This window comes from Zea mays, chromosome 1, assembly GCF_902167145.1.
Source record: "Zea mays cultivar B73 chromosome 1, Zm-B73-REFERENCE-NAM-5.0, whole genome shotgun sequence".
Lineage (NCBI taxonomy): Eukaryota > Viridiplantae > Streptophyta > Magnoliopsida > Poales > Poaceae > Zea > Zea mays.
In genome coordinates, this window is record NC_050096.1 from 22,907,293 (window position 1) to 22,925,704 (window position 18,412).

Genomic DNA, 18,412 nt, shown 5'->3' on the forward strand with positions numbered 1-18,412 from the left:
GGGGTGCCCTGCTTCTATTTTCAGCCGTCCATATAGGATCTAACGTCCCAGGCGCTTTCTTCCTCATGCCGTAGCCAGGCGGCGGCGCGTTTCCAGCCCAGACGGCGGAGAGATGGCCGGCGTTCGGTGATTTGCCCCAAACTCCAATCCGATCAGTGCTATTCGAGGAGTGCAATATGGTGGATCGTAGTGAGGCTTCTTACCGGAGTGCGAGGTGGTGACGAGGCCCGCCCATGGCAGGTGACGCTTTGGCGGCGGAGAGCTCACATCGGTGAGAAATTCCAGCCGCGCCGAGAACGAATCCACCCAGGCGAAGCTGCGACGAACATCCGTGTGCGCTGCGCATCCTTGCGGCGAAGCTCCAGTGCCCAACACCAGCGCCAACACCCGCCCAGACCAAGGATGGTGGAGCAGCGCCCGAACCCATGGCGGCACCCCTTTTTCTCTCTCAACTTCTCTGCTTGTCGCCATGGCTGCGGAAGAGACGCAGGGTCGGTGGGAAGAAGGGGGCCGCATGCGCGCTACTTATCCCCAGGAGCTCAGGAGATCCGGAGTCCGCGGCGAGGGAGATAGGTGAGCTGATTACGCGAGAACGGCGGAGTTCGTTGGGATTAGCATGGCGCAAGGAAGGGTGATGACCAGGTGGCCCCACCGGTAAGCCACACACATGAGTGGCAGCGAAACCGGGCGTTTGAGAAACGGTCAAGCGGGGCCCGCCTGTCGGCACTTCCCCCACGTTCCGCGCGCGGTCGAACCCGACCAGTGGGTCCCACACGATAGGGTGCCGGGTGGATGCGCGCACACAGGAAGTTTGGGCCGCGCTGTAGATAGGCTTAGGTGGGCTGGCAGGTGGTTTGGGCCCAATCCGCAGTTTATTCTTTCCCTTTTTTTTCTTTTATTCTTTTATGGTTTCTTTTCCCTTTTGTTTTTAGAATTCAAATTTAAATTAGAATTCGGTCTTGTGATCCATCAATGTTAAAAGTGTACCCAGTTCAATCTTTTGGAGTATAGAAGTACTTTCTTATTTATATATTTTGTTCTACCTTATTTGCTTAATGGTGTTTTCTCTTTTCTCAATTTTCTAGAATTCCCTTTTGAATTTCTAAATTTCCACTTTGGATTTTAATATATTTCTTGTCACATTTATTATTTTATTTTGTCACAATACGCACACAAAAGAAAATCCCAGCATGATGTATAATTTAGTTGAGTGTCTTTTGTTGATTATTTATCTGTGGAAGTGAGGTGTCCACATGAAATGATCAATATAGGTCACACATATATGTATACAGGAACATAATTTCTCTTTTTAGACACTTCTTACAAAGTGGGTATTACAAATCCTACCCCCTTAAAAATAATCTCGTCCTCGAGATTAGTAAGCAGAAGGGTTATACCGAGGTTGGTTTATAATTGAGATTGTAGTTTCTAATGGATTCAAAAATTAAGAGTCTCTCTCTTTCTCTTTTTAAAATACTATTTAGCAAGTACTTAGAAATGCATGGGTATCTTCTATGTTTAGACACACAGGTAAGAAGAGAGATGGTCAGAGTGAGGTTAGCTGATGGTAAGAAGAACTTGGTAAGGGAAGACTCCTGTCCAAGGTGGTAAATTTGAATCATCTCGAGATCTGATTTGACTCCTATTCTTCCATGTCGAGGTTGATCTCCTCCTCCTTGCTCTTTGGTGTCTCCATCCGGGTTTGGGACAGGAGGTTAAGATAGATCTATTATGTAGGTCAAGTTGTTGGGTATGGCCGAGTTGATCTAGGATCTCAAACTTGTTTATAGGAGCAGGGTCTAATGTATTTCACCAGGATTAACTAACTTCTTAGGTCACTCTCTTTAAATTGGATCATAGTAGATTAGATGGGATCTAGATTAGATTGGTACAACTAGGTTAGACTAGATAATGTCTAATTACTTTGGATTAGATCATGGTGGTTACTCCAGGATGAGATAAGCAAAGTGGTTAGGATAAGATAAGATAAAATCTTTTAAGATGAGATGAATCTATTAAGGTAAGACAATATCTTTTAAGATAAGATGGATCTTATGAAGCTAGATATATTTTAATGGGGGGTATTCTTAGTTGATCTAGTTATATTATGATTTCTTTATGCTTTTATGCATATGTAGATGCAATTGTGGACATTACTCCACAACTCATCACACTCAATCAAAGATCCAAATCAAACAAGTATCATAAGAACAAGCATTCAAGTTCATAGATATCTATAAAAATAGTTTTGTTTTTTTTGTTCCTATGATTAGGTCTCCTATTCCTAAAGGTCACTTTAGGCACAGGATTTCAAAGTGTGAAATCCACATTTGTCTTTAGAATGAAAAAAAGATAAGAATAATCAGAGTAAAGCGGAAATAGATGAGAAAGATTAAGAAAAGTATAGAAAAGAATCAGAGTAGCAAAGGTAAGTAGACAATGGTTGTCCAGTTCTACCTAGGTTTCGTCCTACAGTCAACATTCCTCTGATACCACTTCTGTCACACCCGGATTTTAGGGGTCCAAAACCCGGGCGCGAACATAAACACCAGGTGTGCTGGGACCAAGTCTCACACATATGATGCATAGTGGCACAGGATCGAATGTCACATCTTTACTATATAACAGGAGTTCTGTACAAAAATAATTAAATAATTACATCATATGAGGAAACGATCCAGCAACCCAAAGTTGACTGGGAGACGACGGCCTAGACCTCTCACGAACTCATCACAGCATCCTCCATGCGCCTCATCCTGTGGTACCTGTTCTTGACCTGTGGGGGGGTGTGAGACAGCAAGAGTGAGCTCACATACGTTCATCGCTCAACAAGTTGTGGGGAATAATGTGCATGAACCCGCCAAAGGTGGGAGCTCATGAAGTGTAAGGCTTACCAAAGAGGATGGTTGAAGCTGAGCATTGCTTTTAAAGTTGGTCAAAATTTTATTAGCAATTACTAAGTATAAGTAAATACCAATCCAATTAAATAGTAGAACAGAAGTAACAACATCACCTGCGATGCAATGCATATGACAAATTGAATTTAGTTCCATAAATTAATCATGTGAGGGTCCGAGCTGCTCATGACCGTGAGCACGGCTAGTATACCAGTTTTACACTCTGCAGAGGTGGCGCATCTTTACCCACAAGTCATGTTACCCATCTGCCAAGGGATCGCGACTTCCCATACACCTCTACCGAGGAGGCGAGGCAGGGTAACACTACGAGGCCTTTACAAAGTTCCACTAGCTTCAGAAAACCCGCTACAGTTTATAGGAAGCTCCAATGCAGGAATTCCCTTGCAGGACCGCCATCGCAGCAAAATCCTCCCGAGGGTCTCCCTACACTGACCACTCCCCTACTGCCCTTGCCCCTTTCGGGTAAGGTAGTCCTCCACTAGCTTTCCTAATTAATCAGCCAAGGGCGTCCCATTATACCCTTGTGGTAGCACTGTTTTCCCGGGTGGTCGCTCCATGTTCCAATTAACATAATGATCTTATCATGAACGATAAATAACAACGGATAACAAAAGTATAATCATGAGTAATGTATCTTCATACCCAAAACCACATAAAGCACTAGCATGTACTACCCAAAAAGTTTTAGTGGTAAACAAGGTATAAAGATAATCAAACTAGGGTAACCTATTGGGTCCCATCAAAATTAACCTATGCAGATCATTATGATTAATCAGAACATGGCTGGGTAAAAAGAAGTGATCAAGGGCACAACTTGCCTGAGACTTGAGATTCCAGGTACCAGGATGATCTTCAGGTGACACGTGTCCTCACGCTAGTCGTAGCATTACAAACAAACAGTGTATAGGCAAAATTAACATTACACCAAACATAAGAATACACTGCATAAAAATAATCTACGCGAAGCTACGAGACTAACGCAACTTGAACGGATCAAATCGGAGTTAAAACGGAGGAGTTATGATTTTCTGAAGATTCTATGTGTTTTGTACAAAATTAAATAGGATATAAATTTTAATGTGACTTTCATGTCAAGACAGCGGTACTAGATGCTAGACAATAATATTACACAATTATAGGAATTGGAACGGATTAATTTGGGCTTAATATGAATTTTCTATGAATTATACAAGTTTTACAATTATTTCTATACTCAAAATTAATTTCTAAATCTCTTTTTCCTATTTTCTTTAATTACTGGACTGGGCGCACTATTATCAGAAACTGCAGGGGCTAACACGCAAAATTGCCCAAGACTCAGGATTCCCACAGACAGGACTGCGGGTTGAATAGTTTGAAGTGGAGGGTCTCTTTAAGAAAATACCCGGCCGAAGGGGTACGGGTGAACGCGGACCGCCCAGATTAGATCCGATGGTGTAGATTAGATCTGGGCGCTTTATAAACCGGTATGCAACGTCAACCGTACGATCAAAGATCCACGGCCCACGAATGCCCACGATCCAATCTACCGCGAGCCACACGATTAAAATCTAATGGCTCGGACATAAAATGGCGAAGGGGTGCCCTGCTTCTATTTTCAGCCGTCCATATAGGATCTAACGTCCCAGGCGCTTTCTTCCTCATGCCGTAGCCAGGCGGCGGCGCGTTTCCAGCCCAGACGGCGGAGAGATGGCCGGCGTTCGGTGATTTGCCCCAAACTCCAATCCGATCAGTGCTATTCGAGGAGTGCAATATGGTGGATCGTAGTGAGGCTTCTTACCGGAGTGCGAGGTGGTGACGAGGCCCGCCCATGGCAGGTGACGCTTTGGCGGCGGAGAGCTCACATCGGTGAGAAATTCCAGCCGCGCCGAGAACGAATCCACCCAGGCGAAGCTGCGACGAACATCCGTGTGCGCTGCGCATCCTTGCGGCGAAGCTCCAGTGCCCAACACCAGCGCCAACACCCGCCCAGACCAAGGATGGTGGAGCAGCGCCCGAACCCATGGCGGCACCCCTTTTTCTCTCTCAACTTCTCTGCTTGTCGCCATGGCTGCGGAAGAGACGCAGGGTCGGTGGGAAGAAGGGGGCCGCATGCGCGCTACTTATCCCCAGGAGCTCAGGAGATCCGGAGTCCGCGGCGAGGGAGATAGGTGAGATGATTACGCGAGAACGGCGGAGTTCGTTGGGATTAGCATGGCGCAAGGAAGGGTGATGACCAGGTGGCCCCACCGGTAAGCCACACACATGAGTGGCAGCGAAACCGGGCGTTTGAGAAACGGTCAAGCGGGGCCCGCCTGTCGGCACTTCCCCCACGTTCCGCGCGCGGTCGAACCCGACCAGTGGGTCCCACACGACAGGGTGCCGGGTGGATGCGCGCACACAGGAAGTTTGGGCCGCGCTGTAGATAGGCTTAGGTGGGCTGGCAGGTGGTTTGGGCCCAATCCGCAGTTTATTCTTTCCCTTTTTTTTTCTTTTATTCTTTTATGGTTTCTTTTCCCTTTTGTTTTTAGAATTCAAATTTAAATTAGAATTCGGTCCTGTGATCCATCAATGTTAAAAGTGTACCCAGTTCAATCTTTTGGAGTATAGAAGTACTTTCTTATTTATATATTTTGTTCTACCTTATTTGCTTAATGGTGTTTTCTCTTTTCTCAATTTTCTAGAATTCCCTTTTGAATTTCTAAATTTCCACTTTGGATTTTAATATATTTCTTGTCACATTTATTATTTTATTTTGTCACAATACGCACACAAAAGAAAATCCCAGCATGATGTATAATTTAGTTGAGTGTCTTTTGTTGATTATTTATCTGTGGAAGTGAGGTGTCCACATGAAATGATCAATATAGGTCACACATATATGTATACAGGAACATAATTTCTCTTTTTAGACACTTCTTACAAAGTGGGTATTACAGTCTACCAATAGTGTAGGCATCCCTTGCAAATTTTAGTTTTTCAAATTCACTTTTGCTAGTCTTAAGTTGGGTATTAAGACTAGCTAATTCATCATTCAATTTTGAAATGGAGACTAAGTGTTCACTGCACGCATTAATATCAACATCCTTACACCTAGTGCAAATTTCAACATGTTCAACACAAGAGTTGGATCTATTTGCTTCTACTAGTTTAGCATTTAAGTCATCATTAATGCTCTTTAAGTTAGAAATAGAATCATGGCATGTTGACACTTCACAAGCAAGCATTTCATTCCTCTTAATTTCTAATGCAAGGGATTTTTGAGCCTCTACAAACTTATCATGTTCTTCATACAACAAATCCTCTTGCTTTTCTAAAAGTATATTCTTTTCATTCAAGGCATCAATTAATTCATTAATTTTGTCTATCTTAGATCTATCTAAGCCCTTGAACAAACATGAATAATCTACTTCATCCTCATCACTAGATTCGTCCTCACTTGAAGAAGCATAGGTAGAGTTGCGAGTACATACCTTCTTCTCCCTTGCCATAAGGCATGTGTGACGCTCGTTGGGGAAGAGGGTTGATTTGTTGAAGGCGGTGGCGGCGAGTCCTTCATTGTCGGAGTCGGAAGAGGAGCAATCCGAGTCCCACTCCTTGCCTAGATGCGCCTCGCCCTTTGCCTTCTTGTAATGCTTCTTCTTTTCCCTCTTGTTTCCCTGTTCCTGGTCACTATCATTATCGGGGCAGTTAGCGATAAAATGACCAATCTTACCGCACTTGAAGCATGAGCGCTTCCCCTTTGTCTTGGTCTTGCTTGGCTGCCCCTTGTGACCTTTTAGTACCGTCTTGAAGCGTTTAATGATAAGAGCCATTTCTTCATCGTTGAGTCCGGCCGCCTCAACTTGTGCCACCTTGCTAGGTAGCGACTCCTTGCTCCTTGTTGCCTTTAGAGCAATGGGTTGAGGCTCGTGGAGTGGTCCGTTCAACGCGTCGTCGACGTATCTTGCCTCCTTGATCATCATCCTCCCGCTCACGAATTTTCCAAGTACTTCTTCGGGCGTCATCATCGTGTACCTGGGATTCTCACGAATATTGTTCACGAGATGAGGATCAAGAACGGTAAAGGACCTGAGCATTAGGCGGACGACGTCGTGATCCGTCCAACGCGTGCTTCCGTAGCTCCTTATTTTGTTGATAAGGGTCTTGAGCCGGTTGTAAGTTTGAGTTGGCTCCTCTCCCCTTATCATGGCGAATCGTCCAAGCTCGCCCTCTACCAACTCCATCTTGGTGAGCATGGTGATGTCGTTCCCCTCGTGAGAGATCTTGAGGGTATCCCATATCTGCTTGGCATTGTCCAAGCCGCTCACCTTATTGTATTCTTCCCTGCACAAAGATGCTAAGAGAACAGTAGTAGCTTGTGCATTTTTATGAATTTGTTCATTGATAAACATAGGGCTATCCGAGCTATCAAATTTCATTCCATTCTCTACAATCTCCCATATGCTTGGATGGAGAGAGAATAAATGACTACGCATTTTGTGACTCCAAAATCCGTAGTCCTCCCCATCAAAGTGTGGAGGTTTACCAAGAGGAATGGAAAGCAAATGTGAATTCGAACTATGTGGAATACGAGAATAATCAAAAGAAAAGTTTGAGTTAACCGTCTTTTGTTTGTCGTGGTCGTCGTCCTTTTGGGAAGAAGAGGATTCGTCGCTGTCGTAGTAGACGATCTTCTTGATGCGCCTTGTCTTCTTCTTCTTCCCATCTTTGCGCCTGTGGCCCGAGCCCGAGTCGTTGGACTTGTCATCCCTTGGCTCGTTGACGAAGGACTCCTTCTCCTTGTCGTTGATCACAATTCCCTTCCCCTTAGGATCCATCTCTTCGGGCGGTTAGTCCCTTTCTTGAAGAGAACGGCTCCGATACCAATTGAGAGCACCTAGAGGGGGGGGGGTGAATAGGTGATCCTGTAAAACTTCAAAACTTAAGCCACAAAAACTTGTTAAGTGTTAGCACAATTATGGCCAAGTGGCTAGAGAGGAGTCAAAACACAATAACCACAAGAATTCAATCACAGAGATGACACGGTGGTTATCCCGTGGTTCGGCCAAGTACAAAACTTGCCTACTCCACGTTGTGGCGTCCCAACGGACGAGAGTTGCACTCAACTCCTCTCAAGTGATCCAATGATCAACTTGAATACCACGGTGTTCTTGCTTTTCTTTTCTCAATCCCGTTTGCGAGGAATCTCCACAACTTGGAGCCTCTCGCCCTTACAAAAGATGTTCACAGAGAATCACGGATCAAGGCAGGGATTAGCAACTCACACAACACAAAGATCACAGCGAATACGCACACACAAGACCCAGACTTGAGCTCAAGAGACTAGCACACTAAAACGGAGCTCAAATCACTAGAATGAAGAACAAGTGCGCAAGATTGATGTGTGAGTGATCAAGAGTGCTCAAGGAATGCTTGGTTGTCCTCCTCCATGCGCCTAGGGGTCCCTTTTATAGCCCCAAGGCAGCTAGGAGCCGTTGAGAACAAATCCAGAAGGCTATCCTTGCCTTCTGTCGTCGGGCGCACCGGACAGTCCGGTGCACACCGGACACTGTCCGGTGCCCGATTTCTTTCCTTAACAGGCGCAGCCGACCGTTGGCGACCGTTGCAGATCTGGCGCACCGGACAGTCCGGTGCACACCGGACAGTCCGGTGCTTCCTTCCGACCGTTGGCTCGGCCACGTGTCGCGCGCCGATCGCGCGGCCGACCGTTGGCCCGGCCGACCGTTGGCTCACCGGACAGTCTGGTGCACACCGGACAGTCCGGTGAATTTTAGCCGAAGTCGCTGGAGAAAAACCCGAGAGCAGCCTCTTCGGCCGAGGCAGCCTGGCGCACCGGACACTGTCCGGTGCACCACCGGACACTGTCCGGTGCACCACCGGACAGTCCGGTGCCCGAGACCGAAACAGCCCCTTGGCTGTACACAGCCAAGTCTTCTCTTCTCTTCTTCTTTCTGTTTCTAACACTTAGACAAGATATTAGTACACAAAAACAATGTACTAAGGCTTAGAAACATACCTTAACTTGTGATTTGCACTTTGTTCATCTATGGGCATATTTTCACATTTAAGCACTTGTGTTTGCACTCAATCACCAAAATACTTAGAAATGGCCCAAAGGCACATTTCCCTTTCAGTTATTTCAAAGTATTTTCCATAATAGCAGAGTAAACACTTTAGATCCAAACTGAGTACTTTATGGCTTTTTTATAATGGCAGAAATGGGCAATTTCAATAAAACAATAGTTATTATTATTGTTGACGATTGGAGTTTGTTAAAGTAATGCCTAGATGTTACTGGTTATTTTGATGATTATTTTTATTCATCTTCTCTCCCAGCGTGTCTTCTCAGAATTAAGGTGGAGTATGCTTGGTGTGAAGTACACTGTACACAAACTAAACACACCCAGGTCAGTTTTGCTTATTAGCAGAGCTTTTCATCCATCTTGAAAAATAAAACTGAAATTCTTTTTTCTTCGTTTGCTCGTCTACAATATCCGCACATTCTTATTTCGAATCATCTGCACACTGCACTGATTTGAACAGGCAAAGTGTTGGGCGGTGTTGTGCATCAAGAGCGCTCGCCACTTGGCACTGGCTAGCCAACTAGACACATACAACAATCCCTTTTGTTCTGTCATCACATCTTGGGAGCTGGATACTGATTACTATCTTCATGTGACGATAGCTAGGGATGATCTCATGTCTGATAGCTACCACTTGAGGCAAGTTTTAGTGGTTCTTTGGTTCACTTAACAAGATGATAACTCGTAATTTTAGTGGTTATGATACAATGATTTCATCCCCTTAACAAGATGATAACTCGCAGTTTGCACCTGGAAATAATGTGTTTGTGGGATCTGGAGTGCGGCTGGCGGGCGCGCGCACAGCATGTGCGACGGCTACTGCGACTGGTGGGCGGGCGCGACATGCATGGAGCGGATGGGTCCAGGGTGCGCGGAGCATGGTTGGGCGTTGGGTTGGTGCACGTTAAAACATAATGCAAATGTGAGTGGACAATTTATCTTATGAACATACTAACTTGAATCGTATTGATTCAAACCTTAGACGGCTATCAAAGGATGGCATTGGGGCCTTTAGACATCTTCTCGGTTTTGTACTGGTGTTACTTTTTTTTCATCATTTCAGAGCTTACAGATGGATCAGCGACCTTCAGGTCAAGAAACTCTATCTCAATCACAAATCTCCCTGTGACGGTGATATCGATTGCTCACACAAAACCGTCATGTTTCAGTTGTTTATCAAAAATCCCTGCATACGTGTAAAATACCTATTAGATAGAAATCAGTCATTCACTCCCACTTGCTCTGAGCACACTAGAACGAACAACTCAGCTAGGAATAACAGTAGCAACCAATTTGAAATCTCATTGGGCCACTGGTCATTCATATATTCAGAGATATACCATTTTGGGTCGTTGTCTGTTTTTTACTACTCAAATTCTGCATATATTCTTATAACCTAATCAAATAAACTGCAGGTATTTTATTCAAAAAAATATGCAGGTTTTATTTCATTTTCATGATGACGTACACACCGAGAATTTCATTTTCGTAACAGTATAACACATATTTGTAGATAAGTTATCACAGTATTATATGTTTCCGTTGCAACGCACGAGCACTCACCTAGTATGATATATGTCTAATCTTTATGAGTGCAGGTGAACCGATCGGTGAGACGGTGACCCATACCACATAGGTATGGGGATAAATCCATCTCCGCCTACAAATATATGTGACCCAACATGGTTATTTTTTTATATTAGATAGTACGCGGGGATATTTACCCATTGACCCACTTCAGACTCCTCTCTAGTGGGCTTTGTTATAGGTGTGGGCCAGGCCAGGCCCAGGGTTTCGGACCAAACTGTCGCGGCGCCGCGGCTCATATCGAATTCCAACACGGCGCCGAGCCGATGAGAAAGCCGCATCTTCCCCAGCCCACTTGTGACCTACCGATCTAGACCCGCGCTTGCCGCCGTCGAGTCGCCGGCCAGGCCAGCCTTCACCTTGTCACCGGCGAAATCCACGGCGGTGAGGCAACCGGCAGTTGAGAGTGCGCCTACAGTTGGGGGGCGGAGATGGGGAAGAAGCAGCACAGCAAGGACCGCATGTTCATCACACGGACGGAGTGGGCGACTGAATGGGGCGGCGCCAAGCAGAAGGACGTCGGCACGCCGTTCAAGCGCCTCCCCTTCTACTGTTGCTCGTAACTACGTTGTCTTTCCCTTACTTTCTGTTCCTCCATAGTCAAAAGAAGGTTTGCCTGGCGTGTGTGTTTCTGCTTGAGCTTGTAGGGTTTCATCATCAGATTGTGGGCTTTTAATTTATTTACATATGCTTTATGGTTGATGCCTGCTAAACATATTCCCTTAAATGATGCTGTATTAGTTCTGGTGGTTACTTTTCTAAGCTATTCTGTCCTAACACATGGCAGTTAGGGACATGGATTTGTAGATTGTAGATGATTGATAAATTCGGTATAATTCATTAAGATTGTTACTATCTGAATGTTATTTTCTCTGCTGATTATAATTGGGTGGTGTAGGCTCACGTTTCTTCCATTCGAGGATCCAGTGTGCACCGTCGATGGAAGCGTCTTTGATTTAATGTGAGTGGCTTAGCATTCCAGTTGAACGAGCTATTTATATTTCTATAAAAAAGTATTAAGGGTAAAAAATATTTGAAATCCTGAGTTTGTTGCATTTCTATGTAGGAGCATAATCCCATACCTTAAAAAGTTTGGGAAGCATCCAGTAACCGGAGCACCACTCAAGCACGAAGATCTGATTCCTCTCACATTCCACAAGAACTCAGATGGTGAGTTAAATCTAGGCTATGAGAATACCAATACTATCATACCAGGTTGATCTTCTAGTTGAATTGTGGCCTTTACAATGTAGCTTGTACCAAATGCTATCATACTCAGATGGTGAGTTAAATGTAGCTTGTACCAAATCAATCTGCTACGGCAGTTATGTCTTCCATCAATCTGGTCTTTACATCCACTTCATAATTAATCAATCATATTTTTTGGCAGGAGAGTTTCAGTGTCCTGTTCTGAACAAAGTTTTTACAGAATTCACACACATAGTTGCTGTAAAAACTACTGGAAATGTCTTCTGCTATGAGGTGATTTCATATTCTTTTCAAGTGTCTAGCTTGATATTATGGTATTTTCTTATCTTACATGTTAATGCTTTACGAACACAGGCAATCCAAGAACTTAACATCAAGCCAAAAAATTGGAAAGAGTTGCTAACTGACGAGCCCTTCACTCGCAATGACTTGATAACGATTCAGGTAACTACTATGAAGAATCTACTTGCTCAGTTTCTTGTCAATATTTTGCTGTTTAAGATAATTATGTTGACCTTTTGTAAATTTGGTAGAACCCAAACGTGGTTGATGGCAAGGTCCTTGGGGAATTCGACCATGTCAAAAAGGGCCTCAAACTTGAGGATGAAGGTTAAGTTATGCTTCTCTTTCCGTTACCTTTTTTCCATTTCAGTTGTTCCTGATTACCTTACATATTCTGGCAATCGGGTTGTTTTGCAGAGTTGCAGCGGATGAAAGATGATCCAACCTATAACATAAATATTTCTGGTGATCTTAAGCAAATGATTAAGGAACTTGGGACAGAAAAAGGAAATGAAGCTTTTTTGCAGGGAGGTGGAGGGCTGAAAGCTCAAAAGGAAAGAGCTGCGGCTCTTGCTGCAATTTTAGCAAGGAAGGAGAAGGATGACTCAAAAGCAGGAAAAGAACCTAAACCTAACCAAAGTTTCAGTATTGTAGATGCTGCTTCTGCTTCTGTTCATGGCAGGAGTGCAGCAGCAGCAAAAGCAACTTCTGCTGAAAAAACCGCTGCTAGAATCGCTATGCATATGGCAGGGGAACGAGCTCCTGTAAATGCTAAACTGGTATACAGTCATCCCGTGTTTATGTGTTATGCTGTTCCTTCTTTACCTGTGCATCAGTGTTGCCTTATGGTAAGTATTCAACCATTTCAGGTCAAAAGTCGTTACACTACTGGAGCAGCGTCGCGTTCTTTCACATCGACTTCTTATGATCCTGTTACCAAAAATGAATATGAGTATGTTAAAGTTGAAAGGAATCCAAAAAAGAAAGGTTACGTTCAGCTGCATACAACGCATGGTGATTTGAATTTAGAGCTTCATTGTGATATAACTCCTCGAACTTGTGAAAATTTCCTCACACATTGTGAAAATGGTTACTACAATGGTCTTATCTTCCATCGGAGCATCAAGTATGTTGTGATCACATTAGTCCTTTTTTTTTCAAAATGTTCCTATAATTCTTATGGTGCTATCTAATTCTCGTCGTTATTTACCATTCCCTTTCTACAGAAACTTCATGATCCAAGGCGGCGATCCAACTGGCACAGGAAGTGGAGGAGAGTCCATATGGGGTAAACCGTTCAAGGACGAGCCAAACTCAAAGCTGCTACATTCTGGAAGAGGTGTAGTCAGCATGGCAAATTCAGGCCCTCATACCAATGGATCCCAATTTTTTATCTTATACAAGTCTGCACCACACTTAAATTACAAGCACACGGTATTTGGCATGGTGGTGGGTGGTTTGACCACACTTTCAACGATGGAAAGGGTTCCTGTCGATGATGATGACCGGCCAATGGTTAGTATTGCCAAGCCAATTTCTGCTAGTATGATGGTTATTTAAAGCATTGAGATCATTATTTATAGCTTTGAATGTTATACTGTGTTCTCCACTACTGTATTTTTCAATATCAACAGACCCTGAACATGTATTCCTATGCCGACCTCTATTTTTCAGGAGGAAATAAAGATTCTAAAAGTCAGCATATTCGTGAATCCTTACACAGAGCCAGATGAGGAAGAAGAAAAGGCAAAGGAGGAAAAGAAAAAGGATGAGGATTATGTAATGTTGCATTCTATATCTTGTTTTATCTATAGACTTAGACTATTTACATTTAAAATTTTCCAATTGTACTAACATATAGTTTCATTGATTCAGGATAAGGTGGGATCATGGTATAGCAACCCAGGAACTGGTGTTGCTGGTTCAACAAGTACTGGTGGTGGGGTTGGCAAGTATTTAAAAGCTCGGGCTGCTGGTTCTATTGATGTGACTGGAAGTGCTGGTGTAGCTGATGATTCGAGCAAGAAGAGAAAAGCGACTGCATCTAGTGTAGAGTTCAAAGATTTTTCTGGATGGTAGATGTTATGTGTGTGTACGTATGTCGATTTCTGCTTCTCAGGAAAAAAATGGCGGTTGCATACTATGGTTGTATCGGTGTTCTGGACACGTTCAAATCATGTGGTGTGGTATGTTAAGTGTTAACTGTGTAAAATCACATGGCCTACTTGGAAGTGTGCTCTGTAAGTTTTGATTCGAGCTTGCTTCATACTGAAGAGTGAAAAATATGTATATTGCATCATCTGGTCAACTGATTCCAGTGTAAACTGTGACGGTTGTGCTTACCTAGCTAAAGATTGTGTTCCTTCTGATTTCTGAGCATGAACACTTTGTTCCTTCTGATTTCTGAGCATGGACAACACTTTGCGTACTAACTCAGCAAAAAAACGATACCACATGATTACACTTTGCGAACCAGATCAGCAAATCGATCGGATAATTATCAGATGTTCTATAAAAGGCAACTCGGTGATAATTCTATCTTGCTAACATATACGCACTCAAACTATCTTCAACCAGTAGTTGATCTAAGAAGATTGAGCCCCACACAAGAAAAAACAATCCCATGAAGAGATAAATAATCATGCTAATGTGTCCAAGTTTCCTTTATCTTCATTCTATTTTATTTTTGACTGACCTAAACGCGCTTAAGCAAAACTACCATGATCGACGCAACAGCCAGGAGCACAAAGGCAGAGGGCGCATTCGAAAAGTCTTTGCAGGAGCTCGTTGTCAGGGTCTTGATCTCCCCCTTGCTACGGCCCTCGTCAGAGGTTGCGACAAGATCTTGCATAATGTTTGATAGATTGGCCATCATCTCGGACACCAGGGCCTTCATTTTCTCCAAATAATCCTTGACTGATTCACCAGCGCTTTGAGGGAGGTAAGTGTTGCTTTGCAGGCTAGCTGCCTCACCATCCTCCACCTCATGCCCCGACACACTTGAAGCAACACTAGAACACTTGCTAAGCTCTGTAGGAAGGCAATAAGATGTGTTACTCAAGTAATCTACATATCACCGAAGGATGTTAACATTAATGCTTAGGTCTTGTTTGGTTTCACCTAGATAATCATTATATGCTAAACTTTATCTATTTGAAACCAAACTGACCAATTAATGGACTAGATAAAATTTAGCTAGAGTCCAATTTTCATTATCTCCTCAGCCCTAGCTAACGGTAGCTAATATGATCCTATCCTCCTGATTTTTTTTTCTGGTGGCATGAAATCAAAAGGGTATTCATGTCCTTTTGTTTGTATTAGCTAGTCCATTATCTAGGGAACCAAACACCTCACTGCTAGCTAATATTTTTCAGCTAAAGTTTAGGTAGGATGAAACCAAATAGAACCTTACTTGACTCATATGTCTTGTAGAACTTGATAACCTTTTCGTTCTTCATCACAGCATCCCAGACATTCTTATCAGAAGCAAGTGAGGCCACAACAACCTAGAAGCAACAAGGGTAGTCAAGATGGACTTGGCAAGCGATCTGTTCAAACTGACAGTAAAGGGAAAAAAGATAGAAAAAGAAAGTGTACTCGAGATAAAACTATTTAGCGTCTGCTTAAGGTTCACTGGACATACTGCAGAATACTTGCTGTAAGACTTTCATCACTTACAAAAGTAGGTTTATTGTGCTCAAGGTTCATTATGAACCGAGTAACCAGGATCATGCACTTAAATCAGAATGTGATATATAAAAGGAGCATATGCAGTTACCAGTTAGTGCTCAATCGAGGGAGTACAATCTATAGTATAGTCTAGTTGTATGATGGTTTCGTAGAATGAAAATGTTTGTTCGGAGGACTTCTAATCTCTCAATATATATAAACCTCATGAAAATAATCAAGTCCCACGTGCCTCCTAAATCTGATGTTAACGATAGCACTATTGAAGGAACAAACTAAAACAGATGGAGTGTTGCGCTGTTGGCATTTGCCATAAAAAGGCCAGAAAGACAAACCTGAGCTTCAGGGCTCTCCTGTAGCAATGTGAATGCTTGCACAACACGTCCAGAAGTTCCGGATGAGACGACTAAATTTTCGTTGTTATCTTCCTTCTTAGACACTTGTGAATGAACAACATCCTTAGGTGTTTCAGATTGAACAAGTTCCTGAAGCGCAATTTCTTGAGCAGACTTCGCGTAACTATCCAGCTGAGCAGGCCACTGATGTTTTTTAGGGGTTTCAAGTGAGAAATATGAAATTCATCATTGGCACTGGTTTCATGAAAATGACTTACCAGTTAGATTCAGGGGAAAAAGAGTATAGAGAATAAATGCCACGCATGCAAAAATGAAAAGGTTGGAAACATTATTCAAACAAAAGAATTTGCATGTAAGGCTTTTCTTTAAATACTAGTAGAATTTATTAATGAATTTTCATACGGTCATACCCCATTTTGCACGTTCATTGAGTTTCTACAGGTAATCCTCACTACCATATACAACATATTTCTTGGGCCATTCGTTTCTGGGACATATCATGATAGCCTCAGAAGCTTCCATTGTGCTGTAAAGCAAAAAAAAATTTGCACCCAGCCCAATCACAAATAACTCTTTTCAAAACTTGCTGCTTAGTATCAAAAAAGACCTTTGGTAATTGTCTAAGTAAACATGAGACAGTTGCCAACTAACAGATCATTTTGTTTACAACAAAGTGCAGCGTAGTAGAAGAGAAACTTATCACTTTGCTACGAATCGAAAGATGCAAAATAAAACGTATTGTTGATAGCATGCTATTAGCTAACGATAATGCTTAAGCAATTCACAAACAATTTGCACGTTGCAACTCCATGTGCCCACGAACATTGCAAAAAATAATAACAAATACTGAACTGACTTAATATTTGATTGAATCATCTGGCTTTTTCCTTAAAATAAAGACAGAGTAAAGAGATACCAACATATTGCAAAAACAACAGAGAAGAGAGACGTCGATGAGAAAAAAGAGAAAGAGCACCCACATCTCGAAGGCGTCCTTGAGGTCGAGCGTGGCAGCCATGGATTCCTCATGAGTGGGCACGGGGCCGAACACCTCGCGGACGGTGATGACCCAGTCGTCCACCGCGAACGTGGAAGCCTTCGGATCGTCGGCGGAGGAAATATGGGACGATGGGGTGACAGCACGCCGCATTTAGGCTGCGGAGCGGTAGCCGCCGATCACTGCGGCCTTGGCGGCCGCGCGGATGCTTCCTCCGGCCATGGTCGGTAGATGATGGATTGCTTCGCCGCGTGCGAGATAGATCGCTTAGACGGGCTCCAACAAGGGCCGGTGAAGCATTCTCTACGCTAAATATATCGGATGAATCTATTCGTTTCAGCAACACCCGGTATGACCTTCGATAAATTATAGAGTGCGTTTGTGATCCGGCAAATGTGGTGGACCCCGCTACCACTCGCTATCCATTGTTCACTCAGCTCCGCTTCCTGTGTTCTCCGCGCAAACAGAAACTTCCCGTCGGGTGCTGTAACAGGTGAGCTTTTCGCGGCCGACGATGGTGTACATCCGTGTCAGTGCTACGACCTTCAACTCCTTCGTTGTCCTAGACATGCTGCCGGCAACACTCGGTCCTCGTCTCGCGGCCGCAGCAGCCAGCAGGTGGTGGCTGGGAGGTGTGCACCCAAGTTACTCAACGTATGGCCGCATGTGGTGGCTGCCGCTTGAGACCAAGAACTACCGTGAATTACCTTGAAAGAATTATGACTGTTTTTTTATTTGAACATATGGCATACAAACAATAATTAACATTTTATTAAAACAGTTAGAAAAAATAGAGAATAAGATATAGATGATAAAATTTAGAGGATGTTACTGGAAAAAGTCTAGATATAGAGGATAAAATCTTTTAGAGAGTTCTGTAAATGACAGAGAATATTTTTTTAGTGAATAAAATTTAGAGGACGTTGCTGGAAACCACTGCTTTTCGGTGATTTTCGGTGATTTTGCTGGAGAACATATGACATACAAACAGTGAATATTCCTTTAGCAGTAGATCAATCAGTGATTTTTGGTGGGAGCGGAGCTGTGGGAGCCACTGCTTTTCCCGTCTCCGCGATCTGCTGAGCAAGTAGGGTTTGATCCTTTAGTACCTGGTACATCGCCTTCACGCCCAAATTCTGATTGATCTACATCTGATTCTAAACCCATTGGATATCACCCACTCTGGTGAACAACAAATCGATGCTCTCGACGACACAAATAGAGTTTGGACTGACGGTTTTGGCGGCGTCGTGTTGGATCTGCCCGCAAATCACACTGAGTGGTAAGGGATTTATGGAACAATCGACCACC

The 18,412-nt window shown here is 43.5% G+C and overlaps 1 protein-coding gene and 1 pseudogene across 1 annotated transcript; one reads left to right on the forward strand and one right to left on the reverse strand.

Moving 5' to 3' along the window:
• Nucleotides 1-10,733: 10,733 nt before the first annotated feature.
• On the forward strand, nucleotides 10,734-14,434 carry LOC103632256 (peptidyl-prolyl cis-trans isomerase CYP65). Its single transcript, XM_008654073.3, has 11 exons — nucleotides 10,734-11,129; nucleotides 11,469-11,531; nucleotides 11,637-11,740; nucleotides 11,961-12,052; nucleotides 12,134-12,223; nucleotides 12,313-12,388; nucleotides 12,479-12,840; nucleotides 12,931-13,187; nucleotides 13,288-13,576; nucleotides 13,736-13,840; nucleotides 13,937-14,434. The coding sequence occupies exons 1-11, from the start codon at nucleotides 11,002-11,004 to the stop codon at nucleotides 14,138-14,140; spliced, it is 1,770 nt and encodes a 589-aa protein (XP_008652295.1). The 5' UTR covers nucleotides 10,734-11,001; the 3' UTR covers nucleotides 14,141-14,434.
• Nucleotides 14,435-14,546: 112 nt separating this feature from the next.
• LOC103644497 (uncharacterized) lies at nucleotides 14,547-17,811 on the reverse strand (annotated as a pseudogene).
• Nucleotides 17,812-18,412: the final 601 nt, after the last annotated feature.

Excerpts from the sequence above, each read along its gene's own strand:
- LOC103632256 (XM_008654073.3), top strand. The coding sequence starts at position 11,002 with ATGGGGAAGAAGCAGCACAGCAAGGACCGCATGTTCATCACACGGACG. Across the intron at positions 12,053-12,133 it reads GAAATGTCTTCTGCTATGAG|GCAATCCAAGAACTTAACAT; the intron begins GTGATTTCATAT and ends TTACGAACACAG. Across the intron at positions 13,577-13,735 it reads ATGATGATGACCGGCCAATG|GAGGAAATAAAGATTCTAAA; the intron begins GTTAGTATTGCC and ends TCTATTTTTCAG.